At 44.3% G+C, this 23,918-nt stretch overlaps 1 protein-coding gene across 1 annotated transcript in view; it reads right to left on the reverse strand.

The window, feature by feature from the left end:
- Positions 1-5,465: 5,465 nt before the first annotated feature.
- Positions 5,466-23,918, reverse strand: part of RHPN2 (rhophilin Rho GTPase binding protein 2) — a 398,731-nt gene continuing 380,278 nt past the window's right edge. Inside the window, exon 15 of the mRNA XM_069639162.1 lies at positions 5,466-11,402. Within this exon, the coding sequence (XP_069495263.1) occupies positions 11,157-11,402 (246 nt within the window). The 3' untranslated portion in view covers positions 5,466-11,156. The remainder of the gene's footprint in view (positions 11,403-23,918) is intronic.

The following is a 23,918-nucleotide window of genomic DNA, read 5'->3' on the forward strand; positions in this document are numbered from 1 at the left end:
CATGTCATCATCCTGATAGACAGGTGAGTTTCTACCCCATCCCATAAATTCTGTGACCCTGTTCATTAATTTTCTATAACCTAAATCAGCATGTTCTGCTGGGTCAGGCTTTTCAAATTCGTATTCTGGAGAAGTATCCAGTCCACCTGCCGATTGCAAGCACTCAGAGATCTTGCATCTTAGATTGAGGATCAACAAATTCCTCAGGGACTTGTCTTGTACCAAATTTTACACCTGCAGATGAAACCTCTTCTTCATCTTCTTTCCCTTCTCCTGACGACATTCCTTCAAATATAGACGACATGGTCTGAAAAAATTAATGTCTACTTTCTGGTTGAAACACCTTTTCAGGTATGGGTTTTAACATTGGTGTTGATTTCACCATTGTAATGGGTGTTGACGTCCACAGAAGCGTCGATGTAGTAGCTGCTACCCTCGATGTTGTCGAGGTAGTCTTCAGTGACTTCGAAGGAATCATCAATGTCGTCGAAGGAGTTGTCGAGACCATCGACGCCGTCGAAGGAGTCTTCGATATCGTCGATTGTGTGCTCGACGTAACCTTTTTCGGTTGGGTCATCGACCCCTTGTGTTCGACAGCCTTTGAAGGAGACGAGGATGACGTCTGAAAATCTAACGCCTTTTTCTTATGTTCTACCTCCGATTTATGCACCGGAAGGTTTTTCTTTTGAGGTGTTTGGGAAGATTCCCTAGAAGGCACCCCCGACAGTTTTTTGTCAGATTTCCTCGTCTTGGACCTTCCCCTGCCCCTTTTTTGTGCGTAGGGGCATGGTCTTCATCAGACATTTTTGAGGGGGTCTGGGCCACGTTCCCAAAAATGTTCAACATAGATGCTCTGAAAGCTTCCCACTTTTTAGGGGAGTCATGTCTTGTCGGACATATTATAACTTCCTCAGATGACCATGAGGAAGAGGAAGAGGGAGACCGGTGTTGTCTTTTCTTCGCTTATTTAGATGAAGAAGAGGACTTCCTGAATCTACTCCTCGACCTAGATTTTTTATGATGTTTAGTCGAAGACTCAGCCGAGTCTTTCCTCCCTCTCGAAGAAAAATTCGAGGATTCCTCCCCCACCGCCAGTTTACCTCTTTGTTCTTTTAAGGCCTTATGGGTCATTGACTGACAAGAATCGCAGTCATCAATCCGATGTTTGGAACCGAGGCACCAGAGGCAATTTCGATGAGGGTCGGTCAGCAACATCTTTCTCCCACATTAATGGCATTTCTTAAAACCAGTTTTCGGTGTGGAAGGGTTCGATGAAGACAACATAATTCGTTTGAACTGAAGCGCCGTTTATCTCGATCCGACGCAAAGCTAACAGAAAAACGGAACTGAGGCAGACGGGCACGTTCGAGGCATTTATACAGCGGATGACGTTGGTGCTTGACGGATGCCGCTGAGGGACATAGACGCCGCTGCCTTGAGTGGAGCGCCCTCTGGTGGAGAGAGAAAAAAATTAGAGAGAAGAAGATAAGGATATATCTAAGATGAGGAATAAGTGGGAGGACACAATCCATTCGAAGCTCACTGTCTCTAGAGCTCTGGTTCTCTCTAGGCTGGACTACTGCAACAGCCTCTTTCTAAATCTGCCTGTTTCTACTCTCCGCCCTCTGCAACCCATCCAGAACAGCACTGCAGGACTTGTCCTTGGCGTATCTCTCCAGCCCTGAAATCTCTTAATTGACTCCCAGTGGCTGCAAGGATTAAATTCAAGACCCTTTGCATTGTCCACAAGGCTTCCTGGGGCTTGGGACCACATTACCTTCAACTCCCTCAGGGTCAGTTGCTTCTCCAAGCAATGAGGTAGGGGTAGATCTCTTTCCTCGGCTGGGTCCTCCCTCTGGAACAGCCCACCTGCCTCTCAAACTTGAGGAGAACCATCTTCGGTTCCGGAAGCACCTCAAGACCTTCCTCTTTGCTTCTGCCTTTGCTCTCCCTCTCTCCTGCTGATTGTCTGCTTCGGCACCGGGCACCTGGTTACCCTCTGATTTTCAGGCTTAGGTCCCTGCCCACTCTAGCCACACACCCGCACTGTCTCCTGGCATCTTTTGCACGTGGGTCTGTATCTGCAATCCTACAGTCCCCTTACCTGCACTTATTAAGACACCCCTGTCTGTGCTTTAACATTGCACTTGCCGCCTTGCTGGCTGCACTGCTTGTTGTTGTTTTATCCCTTGCTCTGCACTTTCCACTTCCTCCCCTCCCCCTTGCACTTTTCCCATGTCCCTCTCCCCTGCACTTGCACGTGCTCAATGTCACTGGGCCTAGTAAGATCATTGTTTTTGCCCTCCCTTGTTCCCCTCCCCTGCCTCGTCATGCTCTGAAACACTTGTGTATGAGCGTGATACAAATAAAATATCATATAATATCATCCCTGCAGTTCAAACACGAGATCCCAATAAACAGAGCCCTGAGAAAGAGCTTTGGGTGCTGGTGTTCCAAGGCCGATTTCAGGAGGAGTGTGATCTTGGTGCAATCCAATAAGAACATTCTTACTACCGATGCCAGGTGGACTGGTAGGGGAGTAACGCTAGGGGATCAATGTCATCAAGAAAGGCGGTCCCAGAAAGAATGCATGCAGACTTCCAATTGGAAGGAACTTGTAGCAGTTGACAGAGCTCTAAAGGTTTTCAAGAAGTCAGTAAAGAATCTCTTGGAAGTTGTGAGAAAAGACAATTCCTTGGCCCTGTTGTATGTGACCTGACACAGGCGAACAAGACTGTGAGCCTTGGGCTCCTTAGCGATGAATAGAGGTCTTTGGGCAGAGACAGATCTATCCTCCCTAGAGGCCATTCACATCAGGGGAATGGAAAATGTGATGGCAGACACTCAGCATGAAATTCAAGAATCCTAGGAGGTGGGGGTGGGGAGGAGGATGTCATTACAGTCATATGTTTTTCGGTTAATATTCCACAGATTGGGGACTCCCCATATAGACTTGTTTGCTACCCCTAACACTGCGCAAGCCCACAGGTTCTTCGAGATTTCAGACCCTAGTTTTAGGAGTGGATGAAATGCTGACAGATTGCCCTTAGACACTGGTTTTTGTGTCCCCCTCACCCCAGATTTCCTTGATCCCAAGGGACATAAGGACGGTCAGGGAGACTTGAGGCACATCTATCTTGGTAGCTCCATTCTAGCCATGTAGGGGATGGTTTCGAGCACAGCTAAAACTGCAGCTTGAACCAATGCGACTGGTCCCCAAATGGCCATCTGCTCTGAAGGACACTACTGTTTCGATGGTCGGTGTGAAAATTAAGAGGTTACAAAGGTTTGGACTATATGCCCAAGCAGCAGAGACCGTTCAAAGAGTTAGTAGATCCACTACTCCGAAATAATATGCTCAGCAGTGGGACCTTTTTGTGGTATGGCGGGATTGGTAGAAAGAATCTCCCAGTATTAGAGTGCTGGATTTCAGACATTCTGCAATTTCTCCAGGAAGGAGCCCTGATGGGGTTGGCTGTACCATTCTAGAGGGCACAGTCTGCAGCAATAAAAGTATTCAGAGAAGGTTGGCGTTCGGCCGCAGAGGAAGACACGCGTTTGGCAGAAATGCTTAAAAGCCTTGCAATCTCTACACCAGATGAATTATCGGGGATCCCCACAGGACCTTCCAATGGGGTTGAAGAGGTTAGAAAGGCTTGGTTTGAGTCTTTGCACTCACTGTTATCAGGCTCCTGACCATGAAAACCACATTCTTGATTGAAATCACTTTGGCTAATTGAATGTGTGGAAAAGGCGCCTTGTTGTGTAGACCTCCATACTTGAACATACAGTCAGATGCTCTCATTCTGAAATATGATCCATCCTTAATCCCAAAAGAAGTTTAAAAATTCAGGGCCTAAGAATCACCGGAGGAGGTGGCTTGGCACTACCTCAATATCAAGAGAGAAGTACTAGAATACTTGCAACATACTGAACCATCAGCAAGACTGACAACTTGTTATAGAGATTTGGATCGGGAGGGCAGGAAGGAAGGCATCCACAGTAACTATCAGCAGATGGATTTGATTGGTCATGCTGATTGCTTAGGAGAGGGCAAATCAGCATCTACTTAGGCCTGTTCAGTGTAGACCCACAATGGGTTTGGGAACCTCTTTGGCCAGTGCACAGGGTGTGTAATTGGAAGAAATCTGCAGGACTTCCACTTGGGCAAGCCACAATACCGTTATCAAACACTACACATCGAATGTAGAAGATCGTAAGTCCACCTTGTTTGGGATTGTGTTACTGCATTCTGGAAGTCACTAGATGGGGGTGTTTTCAGAAATCTGAATGGAAAAAGATTGTGATGGGGTAATGTAATTTAAGAGTGTCAGAGTGATTTGTCATATGCCCATTCCCATTGGGATTAGCTCGGATATCTCTCAAAGGGGGTGTCACAGGTTTCCCCCTTCTCACCTGTCTGTATTGTTTGCTCGTGATCTTCGAAGATGTCTTCTTTCGCACTGTTCGGGATTTATATAGCACTGTTTGGGATTTATATAACCCTGTGCATGGGTCCTTGGGTTCCAGCGTGCAGTTCGTGACCCGGCTCCAGGAAGCGTTCAGATGTCCGGGAAGAAGTCCAGAAAATGGTGAGGTTCGCACTCAGAGATACGAATGCGATGGAAATCCAGGATATGCAAGGTGAGGAAAAGGGGAAGGATGAAAGAAGAGGAATTCAGGGAACCGGGGACCAGGAATCAGAAGTAATCGCTGAACGAGCTCCGGCAACACACGTCTGACTACTGCAAGCGGTAGCGTTGAGACGCGAAGGGCCGTGTCTGCTTTCTAGAACGTAGAGCGTACAACGCGGAGACTGGCAAACAGCGTTCTGCGTTCAGCAGCCATGTTGGGAGTACTGCGGAGATCAATCCCCTATGGGTCAGGGACCACGAAGTCCAGAAGCGACGCGTACGGTGGTTCATGACAGAGGGATGCAGTGGTAATCGTCGGATTACTCACCAGTAATCTTATTTACCCCTAATATAACTCTTTCTCGTCGCAGTACTGAAATCCCTTTGGGCCCTGTGACTCAGCTAAGGAAGCAAAACTAAGGGATTCTGGGAAAGGAGGAACTTGTATCTCCCAGGGAGAGGTGGGGCCAAGAAATGAAAAAGCTTGGAAAGGAGGGGTTTCCTGGGGTGGAGGTGAAGCTCCCATGGTAAGTACTATGACAGGGAAGAGTAAGATTTGGAGTAATGAACATTACTGTTAAGTAATCTTATCATTTTCCAGTTGGCAAGTGTCCTCATCGCTCAAAACTGCAATGGGATTGATGACCACCTAGGCAGGAAAATTGCCATGTTAATGTTTGCTGACTTACGGCAGGAGTAAGAACTCGATATCGGGGACAATATAAAAGTTATAAGACAGTTCGTGTGATGCCTGGATATTTTAAAGATTGTAAGATGGTACCTGCAGCCAGCAGTAAACACAGATGAGCGTACAATAAAAAAAACACTACATTTGTGTACATTTAAATACTAAGATTTATTCATTTGTTTCACAAGGGCATAAAACAATATAATGTAAGTACAACTGTTGCTTTACTTTATCATATTGGGATGAAATACTTCATCTTGTGTTGATAAGCACTTCAGAATACTTATAACTAAATATTGCACAATATAAACGTTCAAAGTGTTAGATTGTTTTCCTTGGGACTGATTTAAGAGCAGCATTTTATACATATGTTGTGACAGTCCATGTCAATTTAAAGTCAGCAGCTTATAGGGGAAACTGCATCATCCTTCTGTAACAGAACAAAATCTGTACTTCGTTTCACAATTATTCTTAAATAAATCTTGAACTATTTACATCCTCTTTCACATAAAATAACTATATGAAACACAACTGCGTAAGCCATTTTGCTACACCATTAAAAGAAATATTTACATTTTTTCCATTTGATGCAACCCAAATAATGTTTTCTTGTTTGGAAACTGTGCTGTGTACTTGTTTTGCATACATGAAATAACAGCAAACATGGAAAAAAATAAAAATAAAACAATGTACTTTTATTCTATTTCTCAACATGAATTGCAACCATCGGAACAGGAATAACAACACCAGTCCAGTTTGCGCAAATCCGTGCTAAGGACAACTCAGCATTTAATCATGGCCAAAAGCGTGAAGCTAGACTTCCAAAAGATCCACTAAAGATGTGTGCCCCTGACTTTCCTAAGCATCAGACCATTTATTAAGCAGCAGTACAGCTGAACTGAGCACTGCTCGTTAATTCAGTTAGTCAGCTTTACTTTCCATTGACAGCATTTGGAAGTTGCCATTGGCAAGCAACAAAAGTGAACATTAGAAAAAAAAGGCAGACAAATGAAGGAAGACTAGATCATCTACAGTAAGCAATTTCTCAAAACATTCAATGGCGTTTCATACAGTAATAGAAGTGCATTTCGATCCACCATAGGCTGTTGGCCTTGAACAGTGAAATCACAATAATCCAGTCTTTGAAATATTGCCATCTATGCAATTCTTAGGGAAAGAGAAAATGGAGTACACAGAAGAATGTAACAAAATAATGACTTAGAATAAACAATAGTGGAAGGGAATTCAGCAAGCAATGAATAAGGATTCTCACATGATGCAAGATCTCTTCCGATATGCAGAAACAAAATGGGAAAAAAATGTAGAGAGTTTATCTACAGCTGGGCAGAAGCGGGCTCTTTACCTACAGATACCAGCAATTAATTCAAGCGGATTGTTTTCTACAGAATGGATAGGTAAGCATATATCTTTAATCTAGTTATTTGAATCAAATATACCTTGTACACCTGAAGGCTTTCTGCTAATTTCGCAAAAATGAACTAACATTTTTAACATAAAATATTTTGCAGCCACTCTTAGTTATTACAAATGTGTTAATATAATTTCAATATGTTACCGGTTTTCCTTAAAAGAAATTATGCAAAATGCTTTATAGGTCAATGCGTTTCTTGTTTCCTAAAACTTTATAAAGCACTGTAAAGCGCATGCAGCCTGATTTCATTTTTTAAAGAGGTGCTCTCAAGCAGAGGCTGGCGGGGAGCCCTTACAATTGCATTAAAAACAGAGTATAGCCATTATCAAGGGCTTTCCTTGCTATCTGCATTCCCAATGGTGGATGTTTTCTTCTCCAGAGGTTGGCTTGATTATCTTTAGCAGCCTCAAAGCCTCCCCTGTGCCCCTTCAGCCTAAGGACCCATTACAGTTTTGTGTGGAATAACGAAGTGGCTGCTTTAGATATTCCCAAATGAGAACATCAAAGTGCAATCTTATTGATATTGCCAAACAAAAACACTGTGGTCGATTTCACAATGTCCAGACTGATATTCCCTGCAGATTGTGGTACAAGCAACTAAACTAAACACAATGGCCCTCATTACAACCTTGGCGGAGGACCATGGTGCTATTAGCACCATGGTCCATGCCGCTAAGGTTACGATTCCGACATGGTGGATGGCGGAATCACCGCCCCATTACAAGGTAAGTGGGGAGGTAATTCCCCATTCACCAATGGCCCCTTCCCCATTCCCATTTTTGCCCCATAGGGCGTAATGGGAATGGGGAAGGCGATAATTACGGCACCGTAAATTACGGTTGCCGTAATTATCGCCAAGGTCCCTTAGCGGGTTGGTTTTTAACGCCTGCAAAAAGCAGGCGTTAAAGTCACCATCCCGCTAAGCGACCTTGTAATCAGGCGGTAAGTGTTTAACAGCGCCGACGCTCTTTACGGCGCCGTTAAACACTTACTGCCTGGGTTGTAATGAGGGCCAATAAAACATGCCATAAATACACTCTCTTTTGGCAAGGTCAATCTTGGTTTGTCATTAACCGTCCTGTTTGAGTCACATACAAAAACATCATTTGTAAACACAAACTGTGAAGTGTTTTTGTTGTACGGCAGGTATTCCTGCTTATAACTAACTTTTTAATGTACACAAAGTCCACTATCCCACCAAGTTCCAGTGCACCACTGACTTGTGCACACGGTATCAAACTAAAACTGAACAGGAAGTCTGACATGGCCTCACAGAAGAGTGAGAAGAAAATCTCAGATCATTAGGGGCTAAACCTATCTTGTCTTTGTATATTTACCAATATGTTGCTAACAGAAATGGGAACCGCATGAAGATTTAGGTGAAAGCGGCCTGGGGGGTAACAATGTAATACATACAGAATTTAGGTTAAGGGACTACATGACTTTAGGTCAGCAACTTGGAAATGTACAGCAACACACTGCAGTTAAAGATTGCCACGTGCATTCAATAAGAAGGGCGCAATGGAGTACTGCAGGCTATTTTCCTTCCTTTATTATGCACAATGATTCAGCCGAGCTTACATGGCGTTCGCTGGAAAGGGAAAGCCACATTTTTTAGGGCCTCTGCAAACTCCGTTACACTCCACATTCAGAATATGTGGTGAACCACTTTCCGTGCATACATTGGGCATAGCGGAGCCTTACACGAGGAATGATGGTTACTTCCGTGTGAGAATGCCTTTTCATCAAAGCCTGCTCTATTTCCTTTAAGTGCTTGCTGCTGATAAAGGATGCACTATGACTCCTAAAAGTCACATGTATATAAAAGTGCATTCGCCATTTATTATTGCTATCAGTTGTTGAAGGCGGATTAGGGTCAGAGCCTACGTGGTTATGTGCTGCTTAATAATCTTAACAGTGCTCACTAAATCAACAAATGTAACATATTATGACTGCCTCGTGTATTTATTCATAAGTGTTGTGGGATCCTGAATATTGATGGGGGCTACTTTAATTGTAGGGCCAGCAGAAAGAGCAATTTCTTTCTGCCCCCTGAGATTAGCAATCTGCGGTAGCAAGCTATTGATACACGCTTGCAAGACTTTGCATAATATGTCATTTTACCTGAAAGGCATTTAAGGTTGCAGTCCCTTTAAGTTTGCTCTTCCTGACTTCAGCAGAGCTTCTGTTGTCATAGAAATTTGCTAAAAATCACCTTGATTTTGTTGGCATATTTTGACATTAGAAACTAAAATTCAAGGTCATGTGGCAACTTCGGAAAAAAGACTGTTCGATGAGCGGTGGGGGCCAGTACTGGGATTCCAGAAATCAGTGTGAGCAGGGTGAGATCCCAAGGAGGCCAATGTGCTACAAATCAACTGAATTCCCAATCTGGCGCGACAACACGTGACATACTCTTACTTTCAGCATTATGGGTGTATAGCCTATTCTTGTGCACCTCCTGACCTTATTGCAGGCTTATTTAGCTTATCTTTAAAAACCATGAAATGAGATCTTAGTAGAACACCTTCACATTATTTTGTTTCCAATTAACTATACCATCAGATACAAAACTCTGAAGCCAAGCAGTGGTTTAACAGTGTTATAAATCTCTAGAATGCTAAAGAATGGGGACCTTTCAAACACATATTGTAAAACTAGCCTATGGAATGCAGTGGTGCAAATAAAACATGCTTTGCAAACAATCTGGAAGCAACGCATGCTATGTAAAATTGCCACATTGGTTGCTATACCTTAGAGGTAGGTATATAACTCAATATGCTGAATCAAATAAGCCTTTTTTGTAACATTTCTTCAAAGAAAACAGCTACATTAGGATTAGGACAGTGACATTTGCTGAAAGCAATTTGGTATGGAAGATGAATAAATGCTCAATTTGACATTGTTTATAACAATTTGTTTGGACCGATTTAGGAGAATATAAATGGCACACTGAAATGGTAAATGTCTATTCAAAAAGGAAATGGCAAAAATACCTAATTTGTTCAGTCATAAGCTATTGAAGGAGTATAGTTAACATTGAAACTGACTTCTGCCTTAAGTATATTACATATAAAAATAGGTTTATACAGTGTTCTTTTTCAGCTGCATAATTTCCAATGACGCCACCCATATGATACAGACACCCCCTTGGGGTGTAGCTGTATTGCTTTAATCCATAGCATTGCAAGGTAGGACAGTTCTCTTCAGCATTTCCCAATTCTGAGGCAAGGAACAGCAAAACACTATATAGGCTTTCATTTCACACTTGGCAGCATTTGTTATGGTTGACAGCCAAGCAATTTGGGCTGGTATGGTAGTCAAGTGTGTGCCAGGTGGGAAAGCTATTTGATTGCTAACTAAATAATACAGCAGCAAGACAAGTTACTTGACCCTGTTTCAGCCGTTCTATGCACCGCACAAAATAACATTATCGGAAAACTGGTTATTGGGTTAGCAGTACTGTTTGCACTAAAAGATCTTACATTTCATCTTCATAAACCTTTGCAAGTTATCGTACTACCTAAAAGACCACATTTTAATTTAAATTGATAAGCTCGACATTTGGAAGGCACTAACTCAATCATTTTTTTGTTACAATAGGATTAACGCTGATCGTCCAAAATATCTTAACTAACCAACCACAAGCTGGGCATGGTTTTAAACAATGCTTTATTTTTTTTTTAAATAAGTGGACAGTCTTGAACTGGCACCATGTTTTGGAGACTGCTTTAGAGCATTGAAATTAGTTGTCATATGTGGCGACCTTTCCTAAAAGGCACCCGGAAACGCAGACAAACTATGTAAAAGACTGAGATGAAGAAATCCTAAATAAATACTCACTGTATGAAGACAAGCACAAGTTACTATTTGGGTTAAAATTGCTTTTCTGAGCACGTCCACGTATACATTTCCATGTCGAATAAAATTCCATGTCAAGTCCACACATTTAAATACATTTCCCTTAAGGCAATATGTTATGCACTAATATATGGAGCTTTGTGGTCGAGGATGGTCCATAAGGCAGGGTTTTCACTATGTCCTGCAATTAATTTGTGAATGAAATGGCACGTATGTCAATTTCAAACACTGCAGCGATAACTGCTACAATAATTGGACCACTGCCTCTGAAGTGCTACCATATAAATATGATAAAATGTGTGCTGCAAAATATGACAAAAAAACCCACTGATGATCAATCTGAGAAATGTAGCTTTACATTTCTAACCTTTGCTTTGTACAGTAAGGATTCGCGTTTCACATGACTGGTTCTTTGTCACCTTTTACTGGAAGATAAAAATACATTAAGTGGGAGGGCTTCCTCAAAATATAATCTTGACAATAAGGGATGTATGTACAAAGGGGTTCCTAGGTTGAAAAGTCTTTTTAAAATTCAAATCCTCTAGTACAAAGAACTTTCACTGTCCAGGGCTGCAAAGCTGGCACCAAGTTTCTGGTCCATTCCTTTGACAGCTGTAGGAAGGCAGAGGGTGCTTGCAGCTTTTGGCCTAGTTTTCACACCCCAACTTAGAAAAGACAACTTCTTTGTAATTTTCTTGGTCTTATCAATTTTATCTTCATCGATGGACAGACCGATCATGGAATAGGCTTTCTCCATACCCACAGAGTAAGTTGCACTTTTGTTATGCTGCACCAGAAAGACAAAAAAAATAACATTAGTTGGCGAAGAGGACACATAATTAGAAAATAACCATTAGACAACATGTTTTTCCATAAAATTTAGTTTGACAAGTTCCTCTTCTACACATAGATCACAAAATGGGGAAGGTTGGTAGCCAAATGTTAGGAGTTATTTGAAAGAAACCCGGCTACACCATCTGATCACACAAATACCTTCAATTTAACAATGATATACACACAAGCGTACGTGAGCAATTCAAACAATATGAATGCAATTACAAATTTCAAAATCAAAAAGTACCTCAAAATATATTTTGTTTTGCAAAAAAAAATTTGAAAATCTCACATTAGGTTTTTGCCTTTTAAAACTAACAGACGCATCAAGTTGTACAAACTGCAAGGAAATGAAATCCAGAAGAAAGAAAATTAAATGTGACACATCACTCTTTTAAATGATAAGGCATCTTCTATGAACATGGATTTGTGATCTTAGTTTTCAATTTGAATTACTATCTAAAATGTGAACACAAAAGGGGAACGAAGGTTTCTCAAAAAGAAAATCAAAGATAAAAAAATGAAAGTTTACAACCTGATTATTGCAAACGAATTTACCTGCAGCATTAAATCCACTTTCAAGGTAAGAGAACTCATTTGAATTAGGCATGTCATTTAGTATGTGACAGATAGCAAAACTGAATAGCAGTAGAAATAAGAGACGTGAAAGCAATGACTACAAGATATAGGTCAACAGATCACACCAGAACTAATCCGAGTATGTTCCCATTGCCCCCTTTTGCTCTATGTACTTTCACAGTCTTTCGCCTGGGACCAAGAAGGATTCCAAGACCATATGTTGGAGTTCATTTTTTTTTAGGGACTATGTTACAGGAATTGGGCAACTCAAATGAAAATGGAATCTTAAAAACAAACAAAAGTCAGCATTGTTTCTCTTAAGGGAGATCCAGACTTTCCCCTAAGACTCTCCCTGTGTCCACTGTCTCGCCCAGTGTTGGGGATTTCAAGGCCCTTCCCGGCCTCTGGAGAAAGTGTCCCAGTTTGTACATTCCAGGAGGGTCTGTCACCATTTCCTGGCATTGAGGGATTCAGGGTGCACCAAACCCTATTTCTTGGTCTGAACTAAAAAGGGGCTTTCTGGGGGCCTGCACCCCAAGGCTCACTGCTGTGTTCAGTCTCATGAGCACATCGGTCAGTGAATGTCAGGGAGCGCTAGAGAGAGGTCCCTGGCATCCTCCTGGTTTCCCTTGTCCCACATCTCTACTCTCACAAGAAACTTCCTGACACTGACATTTCCCTCCCCCACATCCTGGTCCTGTACAAGGCTGACTAGGACTGCTGGGACGTGCCTGCTCTGGCTAAGTGCTGGTTCTCTCTCTTCACCTCTGTCCTTCCTTTGGCACCTGATGTTCTTGTCTTTGCTTCCCCTTCTTGGGATGTTACCTCCTGGTCTGCTCTGGCCTCTGCATGCAGTTGTTACTTCTAACCCAGCTCCTTTCCAGAGTATTTCCTTCTCCCACAGATGTTAACTTTCAACCTCTTCTATAGCACAATCATTACCACCTGCACCTCTTGATGTTCCTTCTTTCACCTGCTCTGGATTACTCTCTCCCCTTATGTTACCTCCTTTGCATCACTTCCAACCTTCTGTGTCATCGCTTGTCCTTTCTTTTGGGTTTCACCATCTCCTCCTACACCCTGATTCCTACCACCTCATCTTGATTTCCACTCAGTTATTCCCTCCTCTTGCAATCATTGTTCTGATGTTACCATCTCCTCTGGCGCTTCCGTATTTCTCATAACCACTTCCTGTCTTCCCTCACCCTCTGATACTACACCCCCTTCTTCACCTTCTTACCTGCAACCAGCTCCTTCTGCCCACCCTCACTCTGATTCTACCACCTCCTGCACCCACCTAGGTCTCACCACCTTTAGTTGCAAACCACTGCTACCACCTTGCCTCTCTTTAATCTCTCCAGCCTTTCTCCTACATTTTCATCACTCTCCAGCCTTGTACAAATGTGAGGCTCCTGTAACCCACACGGAGGAACTGAGAATGGGTGCTTTTACAGTGCGTACAGTCCCATTCTTTTTGTGAGAGTCTGCACCTGTGACTTGCAAATGGATGACGGCTGAGACTTCTTTTTCTCCCCAAGTGCATGTGGGACTGTTTTGGGCTCAAGGGCACATATCTGTCCTGTCTGCCATCTTGAATGTTCATTTTCCTCTTCTGACCCTACCTGGTGCCCAATGTGCTAAGCTGAATGGTTCAGTGTGTCCAGCATGTGAATAGGATGCCGGAACACACTGGCTGAGGGTTTCTGAACATTCGACTTAGTCTTAAATGTTAAATGCAGGAAATTTGAACCACTGCCTTCTCCAGGCTGAGAATCCCTTGGCGGAGGAAAATGGATCTGAAACTTTGCCTCCTGAGCTGTAAACCACCAGAGTTCGGGATGTCGCAGACTAGCAATATTATATCCGTGAAGTTGCACAGTTTCCTGTGAGTAACGCAAACCGAAGACTGACTACTTTGATGTACATTAAATAGGAAGCTGTCAATTTCCCAGTTGGAGTTTTGGGATTGCTCAGTGGGCAAGCTCTCCCAATAGGTGAGGAACCAAGTTAAGATGATCAGAGCATTCCACTGGTTCGAGATGGCACCCGGCCCCTCGAATCCCACGCTTGGTGGTCCCGAGAACCAAGCAGAGGACTTCATTGCAGTACCAATGTCAAAGGATGTAGATAAAAACTTCAAAGCAAAATAGGGTAATGCAACTACAAGATGGTTTAAGTTATATCAATTAAATCATACACATTTCCAAAATAACTAGCTCTTCCTTAAAAGAAAAGTTATAAATCATAGTAACCTCTCTTTCAGACATACTCTGGACATGCCCATGCCACTGACAAGCCACATTCGCATCTGACATGGGGTACCCCTTGAGATGTCTGGAATTTATTCCTACTGAATATTCATTTAGTAAATGTGTACATTCTAGAAAAGAAAGATTTTTTAAGGGGGTCTAATAACAAATATTCAACAGCAATTCTTTTAAACTTCAAGAATTAGGCCACATATAAGAACATGTTTTGAGGAAACAATTCAGCTTCCCAAACCAGTATGTGAAATAGAACCAGAAGTTAAGCATTCGACTCACAGATATCTCCTTTTGTCTGTGGAATGTATTTCCTTCTTCCTGTCCTCTTTCTCCACCTTGCTCTCTTTCCTTTGGGTGTCCCTGTTGGGGGCCCAATAAGCCAACTCTTGGACAAGCGTAGGCGTTGTCAGACCTCTACGGTGGTGATTTGGCACAGGATGTTATGTTAATCTGCTTTTGTATCAATCACCATCATAGTAGTTTCAGAAGAGCACAGGCTAATCAAATGTATGCACTGGGATTCCAAGGCAGTTTTGTAGTATTAGAAGATAGAGATCAAGTAGTGTTCAATGCACGAGGGCAATACACAGAGATATGAAGGTTTAAAATACCTGCTGTGTCTGCTTATGGCACCACAGGTAAATTCCTGAATAATAATTCTGGGGCTGTAAAGCCAACTCAGAAGACAGCGAAATCCAAGAGGAAGACATGTGAAAGGGGAATGTTGTTGGTGACAAAATACTAGGGAACAAGGTAAATATGCTATGTCTCGCCCTAGATGGAATGCAAAACTCATGACATTGCATGACCTTTGTGCACAACCTACAGTGACCTGATGGAACCTAAACCCTTCATCCTTTCAAGGTCAATACATTGAATATCATTTAATTGGACCCTAATGATGCTATTATTACAGTGATTAGCAGCAGTAGTACTCCATCATGCAGCGTTATATAACAAGTTGCATTATGTTTCATAAGATGGAAGGTCTGTAATATGTATTTACTTTGGGATACCATTATTGCTCAGGGATCTATTGATATTATTGGCAAAGGAATCTTGTGCACACAAGCAGCATAACCAAACTGACTTCAAGGCGCAGTGCAAGGTTGGCATCACGGAAGGAGACACAGAAAACAGAGTCAAAGTTGAACGATAGTATTTTATTAAAGAAAAGGTTAGGATGGAGTAAGGACTAACTTGCCCTATACTAAGGTGGGATATCCCTACCCAAAGAAACTAAGGAAAGTATGTGTCAATATGTCCAACTTAAAAGTCTGTCTGCATCCAAATCCTATACTTGCCCTCACAACTACTACAAAATAATGTGCAGGGATATCAACCAAATCTCAAATAGTGTTCCAAAAAAAGGTCTGAGCTGGTTCCAGCTTTGGCTTACTTTTCAGCTTCCTTTCCCTTCTTCCTTTGAATATTAGAAGAAACATAGATTTATACCTTTGTGACTGTTAGGGAGAATTTTCATTTAAGTGCAAAAATCCTCCCACCATAGAGACCCCCAGCTCTTTTGCTGGACTTAGGACTTTTTAATTTTAACTCCTGGGTGAGATCTTTTTCTCACTAGCACATGTGTTTTTACCTGATTTGGATTTTGTGTTTTCACTGTTTTTGGAGTCTGACAAACTCCAAAGGCATCTGCTTTTTGTATGGTGACACACAGCGCCCTCAGCGCAGTGTCACTGAGAATTCCTTTAGATTTATAATAAAGTTTAAAAACCTTTTCTTGGGTGACATACAGTTCCCAAGAATGGTAAAGTGAAATTGACTTTACTTACTTTCTCTTTGTGGGTGCAGCACACACCATCCTATGTGGAGTGCTGGGGGGTTACTTAGTGGCCACTTATCCTACATTCTCATGTAAAAATTGTATGTTACCCTCACTACTTTAACTGGCTGGTGGCAGTGGTTTTCTTTTTCCTACCATTGTGCTTTTCTACGGCAGGCTGAACCCTCAAGCTGCAGTACAGAAACCATGGGTGACCATTTTGCCAAAATGGCCCATGTCTTATTTTCTTTTGCCATTTTCTGTTTGTGATGTCTTTCTTACGTTTTACTCTGTACCTTCAGAAAGATATGAGCCCTATGTTTGTCTTGCCTCTGGCTCCAGTGTGTCTGGAAGGACAGGATGTGGGGGGAGATCCCGAAACCCCCCTGTCCTTTGTCTCTAGGAATGCCTGAATGCAACTAGTACTGATTGGCCGGCTGGCTGCCCTGGAGGACATCCACGGTACTGTGTGATTGACAGCCTAAGGTGGTCATGAATGGGAGAAACCTGCTTAAAAGGCGAGGGCTTTAGGACTACAGGCAGAGTCGACCACTGGGAGAAGCATCCGACGAAGAAACCGTGAACGAAGCTTGCTGCAACCTTCTGGACCTTTGAATTGCCTGGTGAAGCCCTGCTGCTGTGCTGAACTCTTCACCTTGACAGAGAAGCTCCAGACGGAACGACTTCTCCCCTTGGGTTAGTGGGACAAACTAACCCTGAGACGAACTCCACTGGACCACTATCCCAACTTGCTGTGCCTCTCCGTTGCTTCGGAAGCCCAATGCCAGAGGTCGAGTGTCCGTAGTCGAGTACAACGTCTGCCGCGGTAACAAATCTGGCTAGAAGCTCCAGGAGCCTCCTAAGGACCCTACAGAAGCAAGACATCCAGAAACAGAGTCCCCTCACCAGAGTTCAGGACCGAGGGAGTAAAGGAAGTCCAACCGGTATCCATGATCCGCATCAGTGCGGTTTGCTAAGCGCTGAAACCGCAAAGTGCTGCTGAACCGAAAAGAGCCCATAGCTACCGACGACCTCCCAAGTATTGCCGCAAGAGCCCTCCAGACGTCCTCCCTCTTGTCCCCACGACTGAGGCTCAGGATCCAGGGTCTGCACCACTGTAGCAAGACAGAATCCAGCAGGACCACTCTTCTTCTAACCAGAGGTACTGCTTAGGCATGGGGTACTTAACTCACTGCCTGTAGCCACGCTTTTCCCACCTGGGAATTGCATTGGCTTACCTTATTTTCGAGTTGATTCCAACTCCCTTCTCACAGGCTTTACAGCTTGTGACCCTACAGTGATGATTCTGAAACTCTCTAACTTTGTGCAATACCTTTATCCAAGAAGTGCATCAGATCCATAGACTGTTTCCCAAATAACTTTGGCTGTCCTGGCTCCCTGAAGGCACTCTTCCAGTCCATTGACTTTGATACGCTTTGTCCCTCATAGGTGGTAGCTTGTTGTATACTGGTACTGCTGGGGAAGGCTTACCTAGACTTCATTGAAGGATTTAGTTGTCCTCACATCTGCTGAGAAACTGTTCTAACCTTTGTACTTCCATAACCCCTTTCCTTTCTGCAACTCAGAATCTATTAAGTATTCTAGTGTGCTATATAAATGCCATTACTGTCCTAGTGATTGAAGTCACCTCAGGGTGTAGGAATTGTGTAAGAAGCATATCCAAAGATTCTCCACTAACTTGTTTTGATTCTGAAAAGTAATTTTAAAGTATATTTGCATTGTTACAACAAATTACCTTTTTAAAGAATGCTTATTTAAAAACGGTTGGTAGTTAAATAAATAACTATTTATATCTGAAACCTTGAGTGCAACTATTACTTGGTTACTTGTATTTACGAATTTCAATTGTACAGCTCTACAGCTCACATTTTCCCCTCTTCAGATAGGCCTGGCTGCTCAGTCAACTACTAACTTCTGTGGTACAGACCTATAGCAAAATGTGGGTTACCTAATATCAAGCAGATAAGTGTTGTGTATTCTTGTTAGGGAGAATTCTCTGTTCAGGTTGAATTTCCTAACCTAGTGAGTCCCCCAGCAGCTTTGCTGGATTTCGGGAGTTTGTTTTTTCCATCCTGCCAAGAGTGAGACTCTTTTTCTCCCACTCTTGGACATGTATGTGTGTAATTCCTTTGAAAGGTCAATGTGTTCGATGGGCTATGGGGTCTTTTACTCCATAGGGTCTCATATGTTTTTCTATGTGTGTTACACCGCACCCTACGTGCCGTAACACTGGGGAGTCCTAGCGGACCCCACCATAGACTCCATACCCGGGGACTGACTACCGTCTCCCCGGGCATGTAAAGTCACCATTGGCTTTACTGGACATAAATTTACTAACAGAACTAGTACAAACCATCTTATTGTGGACGTACTAGTAGGGGTAATTCGATTACTCCTAAATCTGTTACTCGAGGGGGCACTGTCCCGTCCCCCCTCGTCGAGTTTTGGCTGCTGGCAGTGGGAACTACTTGTTATGTTCGACCCCGAACATAACCCTATGGGATTCGTCCCATTGTTGGAGATTGATACTTTTTCTCGTTAATCTCTAGCGTACCACCGATCTACTTATCTTAAATAAGTTTATCGGATGGTATTTTCTGCCAGAACTCGGTTTGTAAAATGGCATCTGTGTTCGTCTCTGTGACTCCTAAACCAAAGGTCGAGCCCTTTGTTCCACTTTTGGCGGGCTCTGTACAGAGACCCTCCAAAGTGGTGCCATTCTGTCTGGGTTACCACAGGGATGTGGGAGGGGGTTTAGGCACCCTGGACCGAGTTGCCTTGTCAACTCCGGTCGCACTCTGGAGTGATTGGCCCAAGTGGGGAGCCTTCCCGCTCACCACTTAGCATGTGTTGATTGACAGCTAGGCTGAATGAATGGGGGTTTTCTGCATAAAAGCAGGGCTTTTGGGACTGGATCTTTAGAAGTCACCACAGGACCTAAGAATCCGACGAGGGTAACGCTGAGCCGACCTGCACGACGACACCTCCGGTGGAGCCCTGCAGAACCGACTCACCACTTCCCGACGACAGAGGAGATCTCCCTGCCGGAGAGTCTCTTCCCCTGGCTGGTGGGAACAACCAGTCCCCTTTGCTTTTTATTCGCCCAGGACGCAGTGGTCGAATTGCCCGTGCAGAGCACCCCGGCAACCGGATAGCCACTACCCCTGTACCGCGACCAAAAGGTGGTGCCTTGTGACGGAGCACTCCGCGGCTGGTCTCTTCCCAGGTGGTGCACCGGACTTCACTTTTCTTCGACAACGAGATCATCCCTACTCTTGGCAAAGACCCAACGTGCATCCACCACCAGGAACAACTGCCCCCGCCGGAGCTGCCCTCCACAACAAGGTACCGTGTCCGCCTGGCTTCCCTTTCGATCGGTTCGAGTGAGGTGTCTTAATCCTCTCCGTTCCGGTGGGTCGCCTCCAAGCTTTTCTCATTTATTGTTCTGAACTGGTTCAATCTGCCGATAACAATTTGCTACAAAGACTTGAATGCATCTCCACTAGAGACTTGTTGGGACATAGCGCCTTGCCTCTCTCCGAGTGGGCCTGGCCTCTGAACTTTATGATCTATTGTGATTCTTGCCTTCCCGCCTTGCATTTTATCCGCGAAGGATTGAACTGTGTTGATTTCATAACCTGCCTATCTTTTTCTCTCCCGTCCTAATATTAGAGTGTCATCTAGGTTGAGGTATACACCTCTGTCTGAAAATAAGTGGTACCGGTAGAACCTAGAGTTGTCGAAATATTGCTAGGGGGATTGATCGTTTTCTGCTTCGTAGAGTAATTGTGTTTGATTTGTTTGCCGTGAATTCGCCATAGTGTTTTTCATAGATGTTTCGTTATAAATAAATACCTTAATATCTTTACACTAAGCCTCGTTGCGTGTTTGCTTGTCTTGCTGGGAAGAATTGCCCTATTCTGTATACTCCACATACTGCTCAACTCTTCTTGAGGGAAGTCCGACTGCTCAGCCACAGCTACCAAGTGAATCTGTGTGGTACGGGCTGCTACCAAGTGGGTTCACCGCCAAACACCTGTAGTCCTAAATCTTTTGCAGTGGTCCCAGAGGGAACAGCACAGGTTTCCGCCTAACACTGGTGTACAGCGGTGGGATTTGTATCGAGTATACAGTTTAGAGTGCTTTTCGACACTGTAGGATAACTAACCACAAAACTTTGCACAAAAAGCAACTTTCAAAAAACATGTCTACGATGGAAACTTACAGTCAAGAGTCCTTGTCAGGTGAAAATACTGAGAGCCTGCGAGCCCTCTGTAGACAAGAGAATCTTCCTGTAAGAGGCAAGAAGTTAGAACTAATCGAGAGATTGCTGGCGAACCAAAGTCTGGGTACTGGTTCAGAGGAACCAATCTCTCCAGCAAATGTAGATAACAGTGATGGTGTTGATCTAAATCATAATTCTGATGATAGCGATGAAGAGGCTGACGAGGACGGTGAGGCTAACGAAACTGTCTCCCCCGCCCCTCTACCTGCCTTACCAGCTGTGCCTACGGGGCCCATACCAGGTCCCACAAGTAACCCTGCTTATTTTGAACTTGAAAAAATGAAGCTCGAATTAGAATACAAACGGTTCTTGGCTCAATCTGAACGAAACCAAGAGCTCGAGTTCAGACGGATGAATGCCCAGGCTGAGCAGAAGCAAGCTGAGTTAAGACTCAGGGAAATAGAACTTAATCACGAGTTAGAGATGAAAAAGTTGTCTATGGAAAATGCTTCTCTCTCCTCTGGTTCCTCTAGGAGCTCCAGTCCCAAAAGACCCCGGATGCCGAAGGAATTAGTGGGTATGTATGAACCGAGATTGGATGTGTTGGATTGGTTGAAACTGTTTGAATACAATCATGGGCTCCAGGACATCACCAGGAATGCGTTGCTTCCCTGGTTGTTCTCTAGGCTCCCTCCTGTTGCGACTGATGTGGTAATGGAGTTGGGGGAGGCGGATAAGACGGATTACGAAAGTGTGAAATTAGCTTTAATAGCTAGATTCGGGAAGACCCTTTCCCAGTATCTTAAGAGGTTTAGAACCCTCAAAAAGCATGATGGTACCCCTTGGGCTACCTGGGTGAGCGAAGGGTTGAAAAACTTAGAGGGATGGATTAAGGGTTACAAAGTGAACACTTATGAGGGTATGAGGAATCTTTTTATGTTGGAGTCTATTTATGATGCCTGTTCTCCTGAGCTCAGACAGCACTTGGCTGATTCGAAGGAATTGGATTTCCGGGCGCTAGCTAAGGCTGCTGACTTGTGGGTTGCCAACAGGGCTACTCATAAGGATTCTGGGGCAACTCAGAAAAAGGATGAGGGAAAACAGCCTAAAAAAGACTCAAAAGAGAATTCGAATAACTCACATTCCAAAGAGGGCCCCAAACAAAACCAGAAGCGTAAGCCACCGGGAAAACCACAGCAGAATAGTGTGTCCTCTGGTGCCAAACCGGAAGGAGGTCAGAACAAGCCACCATTCCAGAAAGCATTTGGTAAATGCTTTGTTTGTGGCTCGACTGACCACGTGAAAGGAGATCCCAGATGTAAGGGTAAACCTTCAGGGGTCCAGCTTGTCTCCTTAGCCTTCGCTCCAGAGGAGGAAGTCCAAATGGCAAGTGGAAACTTTCTACTGCTAGCTGACGAACCCATTGGAGTCTCAGCCAGCGTTTCTTTAGTATCTCTGGGGTTGTGGGAACAACAGAATTTAGATGTCTATAATTCTATCCCCGATAATACTAAAGAGTATTATAAGGACAGTGTCCAGGTGAATGGTCAGGAGACTCCTGCCATTAGGGACACTGGGGTCAGCATAACTGTGGTGGATAAATCGTTTTTTCAGGCTGAGGATGTTGCTAAGGCACCCAAACGCCTCACCAAGTTAGCTGGAGGTCCTGTGCAGATGCTTCCCCAATTACCAGTTCTCATCCAGTGTAACAACATGACTGTGAAGATACCTGTCAGTATACAAAGTGAGGTACCAGGACGCGTACTGTTGGGTAACGATTTGAAAACTCTCGGAGTTGTATCGCATACTCCCAGACCTCCTAGTAAACAGTTACAGGAGCTAACCAGACCTGCAAGAGAGAGGACCATGCGCGGTACTCTCCAGGAGATGATGAAGAAAGATATCACTCCTGCTCCGCTGGAATTGTCGGCCGCTGTCTCCACGAAATCAGAAGCGAAAGGGAAACCTAAGACTTCTATCCCGAAACCAGCAGCCCGCATTCCAGTGCAGCCAACACGGACTTCCCCGCGGTTGTCCACAGTTACACCCGTAACTCCACCTCCAGCCGAGGCTGAGAGGGAGGTACAACCCTGTGTGGTAGAATTAGACTTTGAGGAAGAGCTAATGGAAGGCCAGGAACTCGTTGGAGATCTGGATCCTGTTGACCATCCCGAGATGCAGTCTTTACTGGCAGAAGGTGGACCCAGCAGGGCAGACTTCAGTAAGGGACAGAGAGAATGTCCAACTCTGGAAGGTCTTCGCCACCAGGCAGAAGCTCAGGCTGAAGGGCAAGAGCCTGGGAAATACAGGTTGCACTGGGAAGATGGCCTCTTCTACAGTGAACCGACCGAGTCTGCACCTGGAGACTACAAACGACTTGTAGTGCCCCAAGAGAACAGACCACAGTTCTTGCAGTTAGCCCACGAGATTCCTTTGGCTGGTCACTTGAGTTTCAAGAAGAGTAAGGAAAGGCTCTCTCTCTACTTCTATTGGCCGAAGAACGGGGCCGAAGTAGAAAAACACTGCAGGAGCTGCCACACCTGCCAGATCTCTGGTAAGGTTGGCTGCAAGAATGTGGCACCTTTAGTGCCTCTACCAGTCGTGGGAGTCCCATTTGAGAGAGTAGGGATTGACATCGTTGGTCCCCTTGATCCTCCAACCTCCTCAGGCAACAGGTTTATACTTGTTGTAGTAGACCATGCTACTAGGTATCCTGAGGCAATTCCTATGAGGACTGTTACAGCCCCGGCTGTGGCTAAGGCCCTCCTTGGTATTTTTACTAGGGTCGGGTTTCCGAAGGAAGTAATCTCTGACAGGGGGTCAAACTTTATGTCCCACTACATGAAAGCCATGTGGAAAACCTGCGGAGTTACTTACAAGTTCTCAACAGCTTACCACCCACAAACCAATGGGTTGGTAGAACGGTTCAACCGAACCATGAAGAGCATGATAGGTGCTTTAGAGGAACCCCTTAAGCGAAAGTGGGACCTCCTACTGCCATGCCTTCTCTTTGCTTATAGAGAAGTCCCTCAGGAGGGCGTAGGTTACTCGCCCTTCAAACTGCTCTATGGTCATCCCGTCAGAGGTCCATTGGCCCTGATTAAGGAGGGGTTGGAGAGTGCTCCTTCCCCCAAGCCAGTCAGAGTGACTGACTACGTGATAGGTCTCCGGAGGAGAATGTCACACATGATGACGGAAGCAAGCGATAACTTGAAAGCTGGACAAGCATTGGTCAAGCACTGGCACGATCAAAAGGCTAACATGGTTGAGTTCGCTCAAGACCAGCTCGTTCTCGTTATGATCCCAACAAGGCAGAGGGCCTTGCAAGATAAGTGGATGGGACCCTTCCGAGTCGTGGGTAAACTCGGAGAGGTTAACTATCTGGTGGACTTGGGCAATCCCAAGGAGGCTCCGACAGTCTTTCACACCAACCGACTTAAAGCGTATGTCTCACGACCTGATGTAGGAGCATTGCTTCTAGCATCATCCGATGAAGAAGAAGAGAGTGAAGCTCTTCCGGATCTCCTCAGAGGCTTACCTTTAGATGAAAAAATTGAAGGATTAAATCTCTCCTCCAATCTGACACCCGAGCAACAA

The sequence above is a fragment of the Ambystoma mexicanum genome, chromosome 1q, assembly GCF_040938575.1.
Source record: "Ambystoma mexicanum isolate Mex_15411 chromosome 1q, UKY_AmexF1_1, whole genome shotgun sequence".
Lineage (NCBI taxonomy): Eukaryota > Metazoa > Chordata > Amphibia > Caudata > Ambystomatidae > Ambystoma > Ambystoma mexicanum.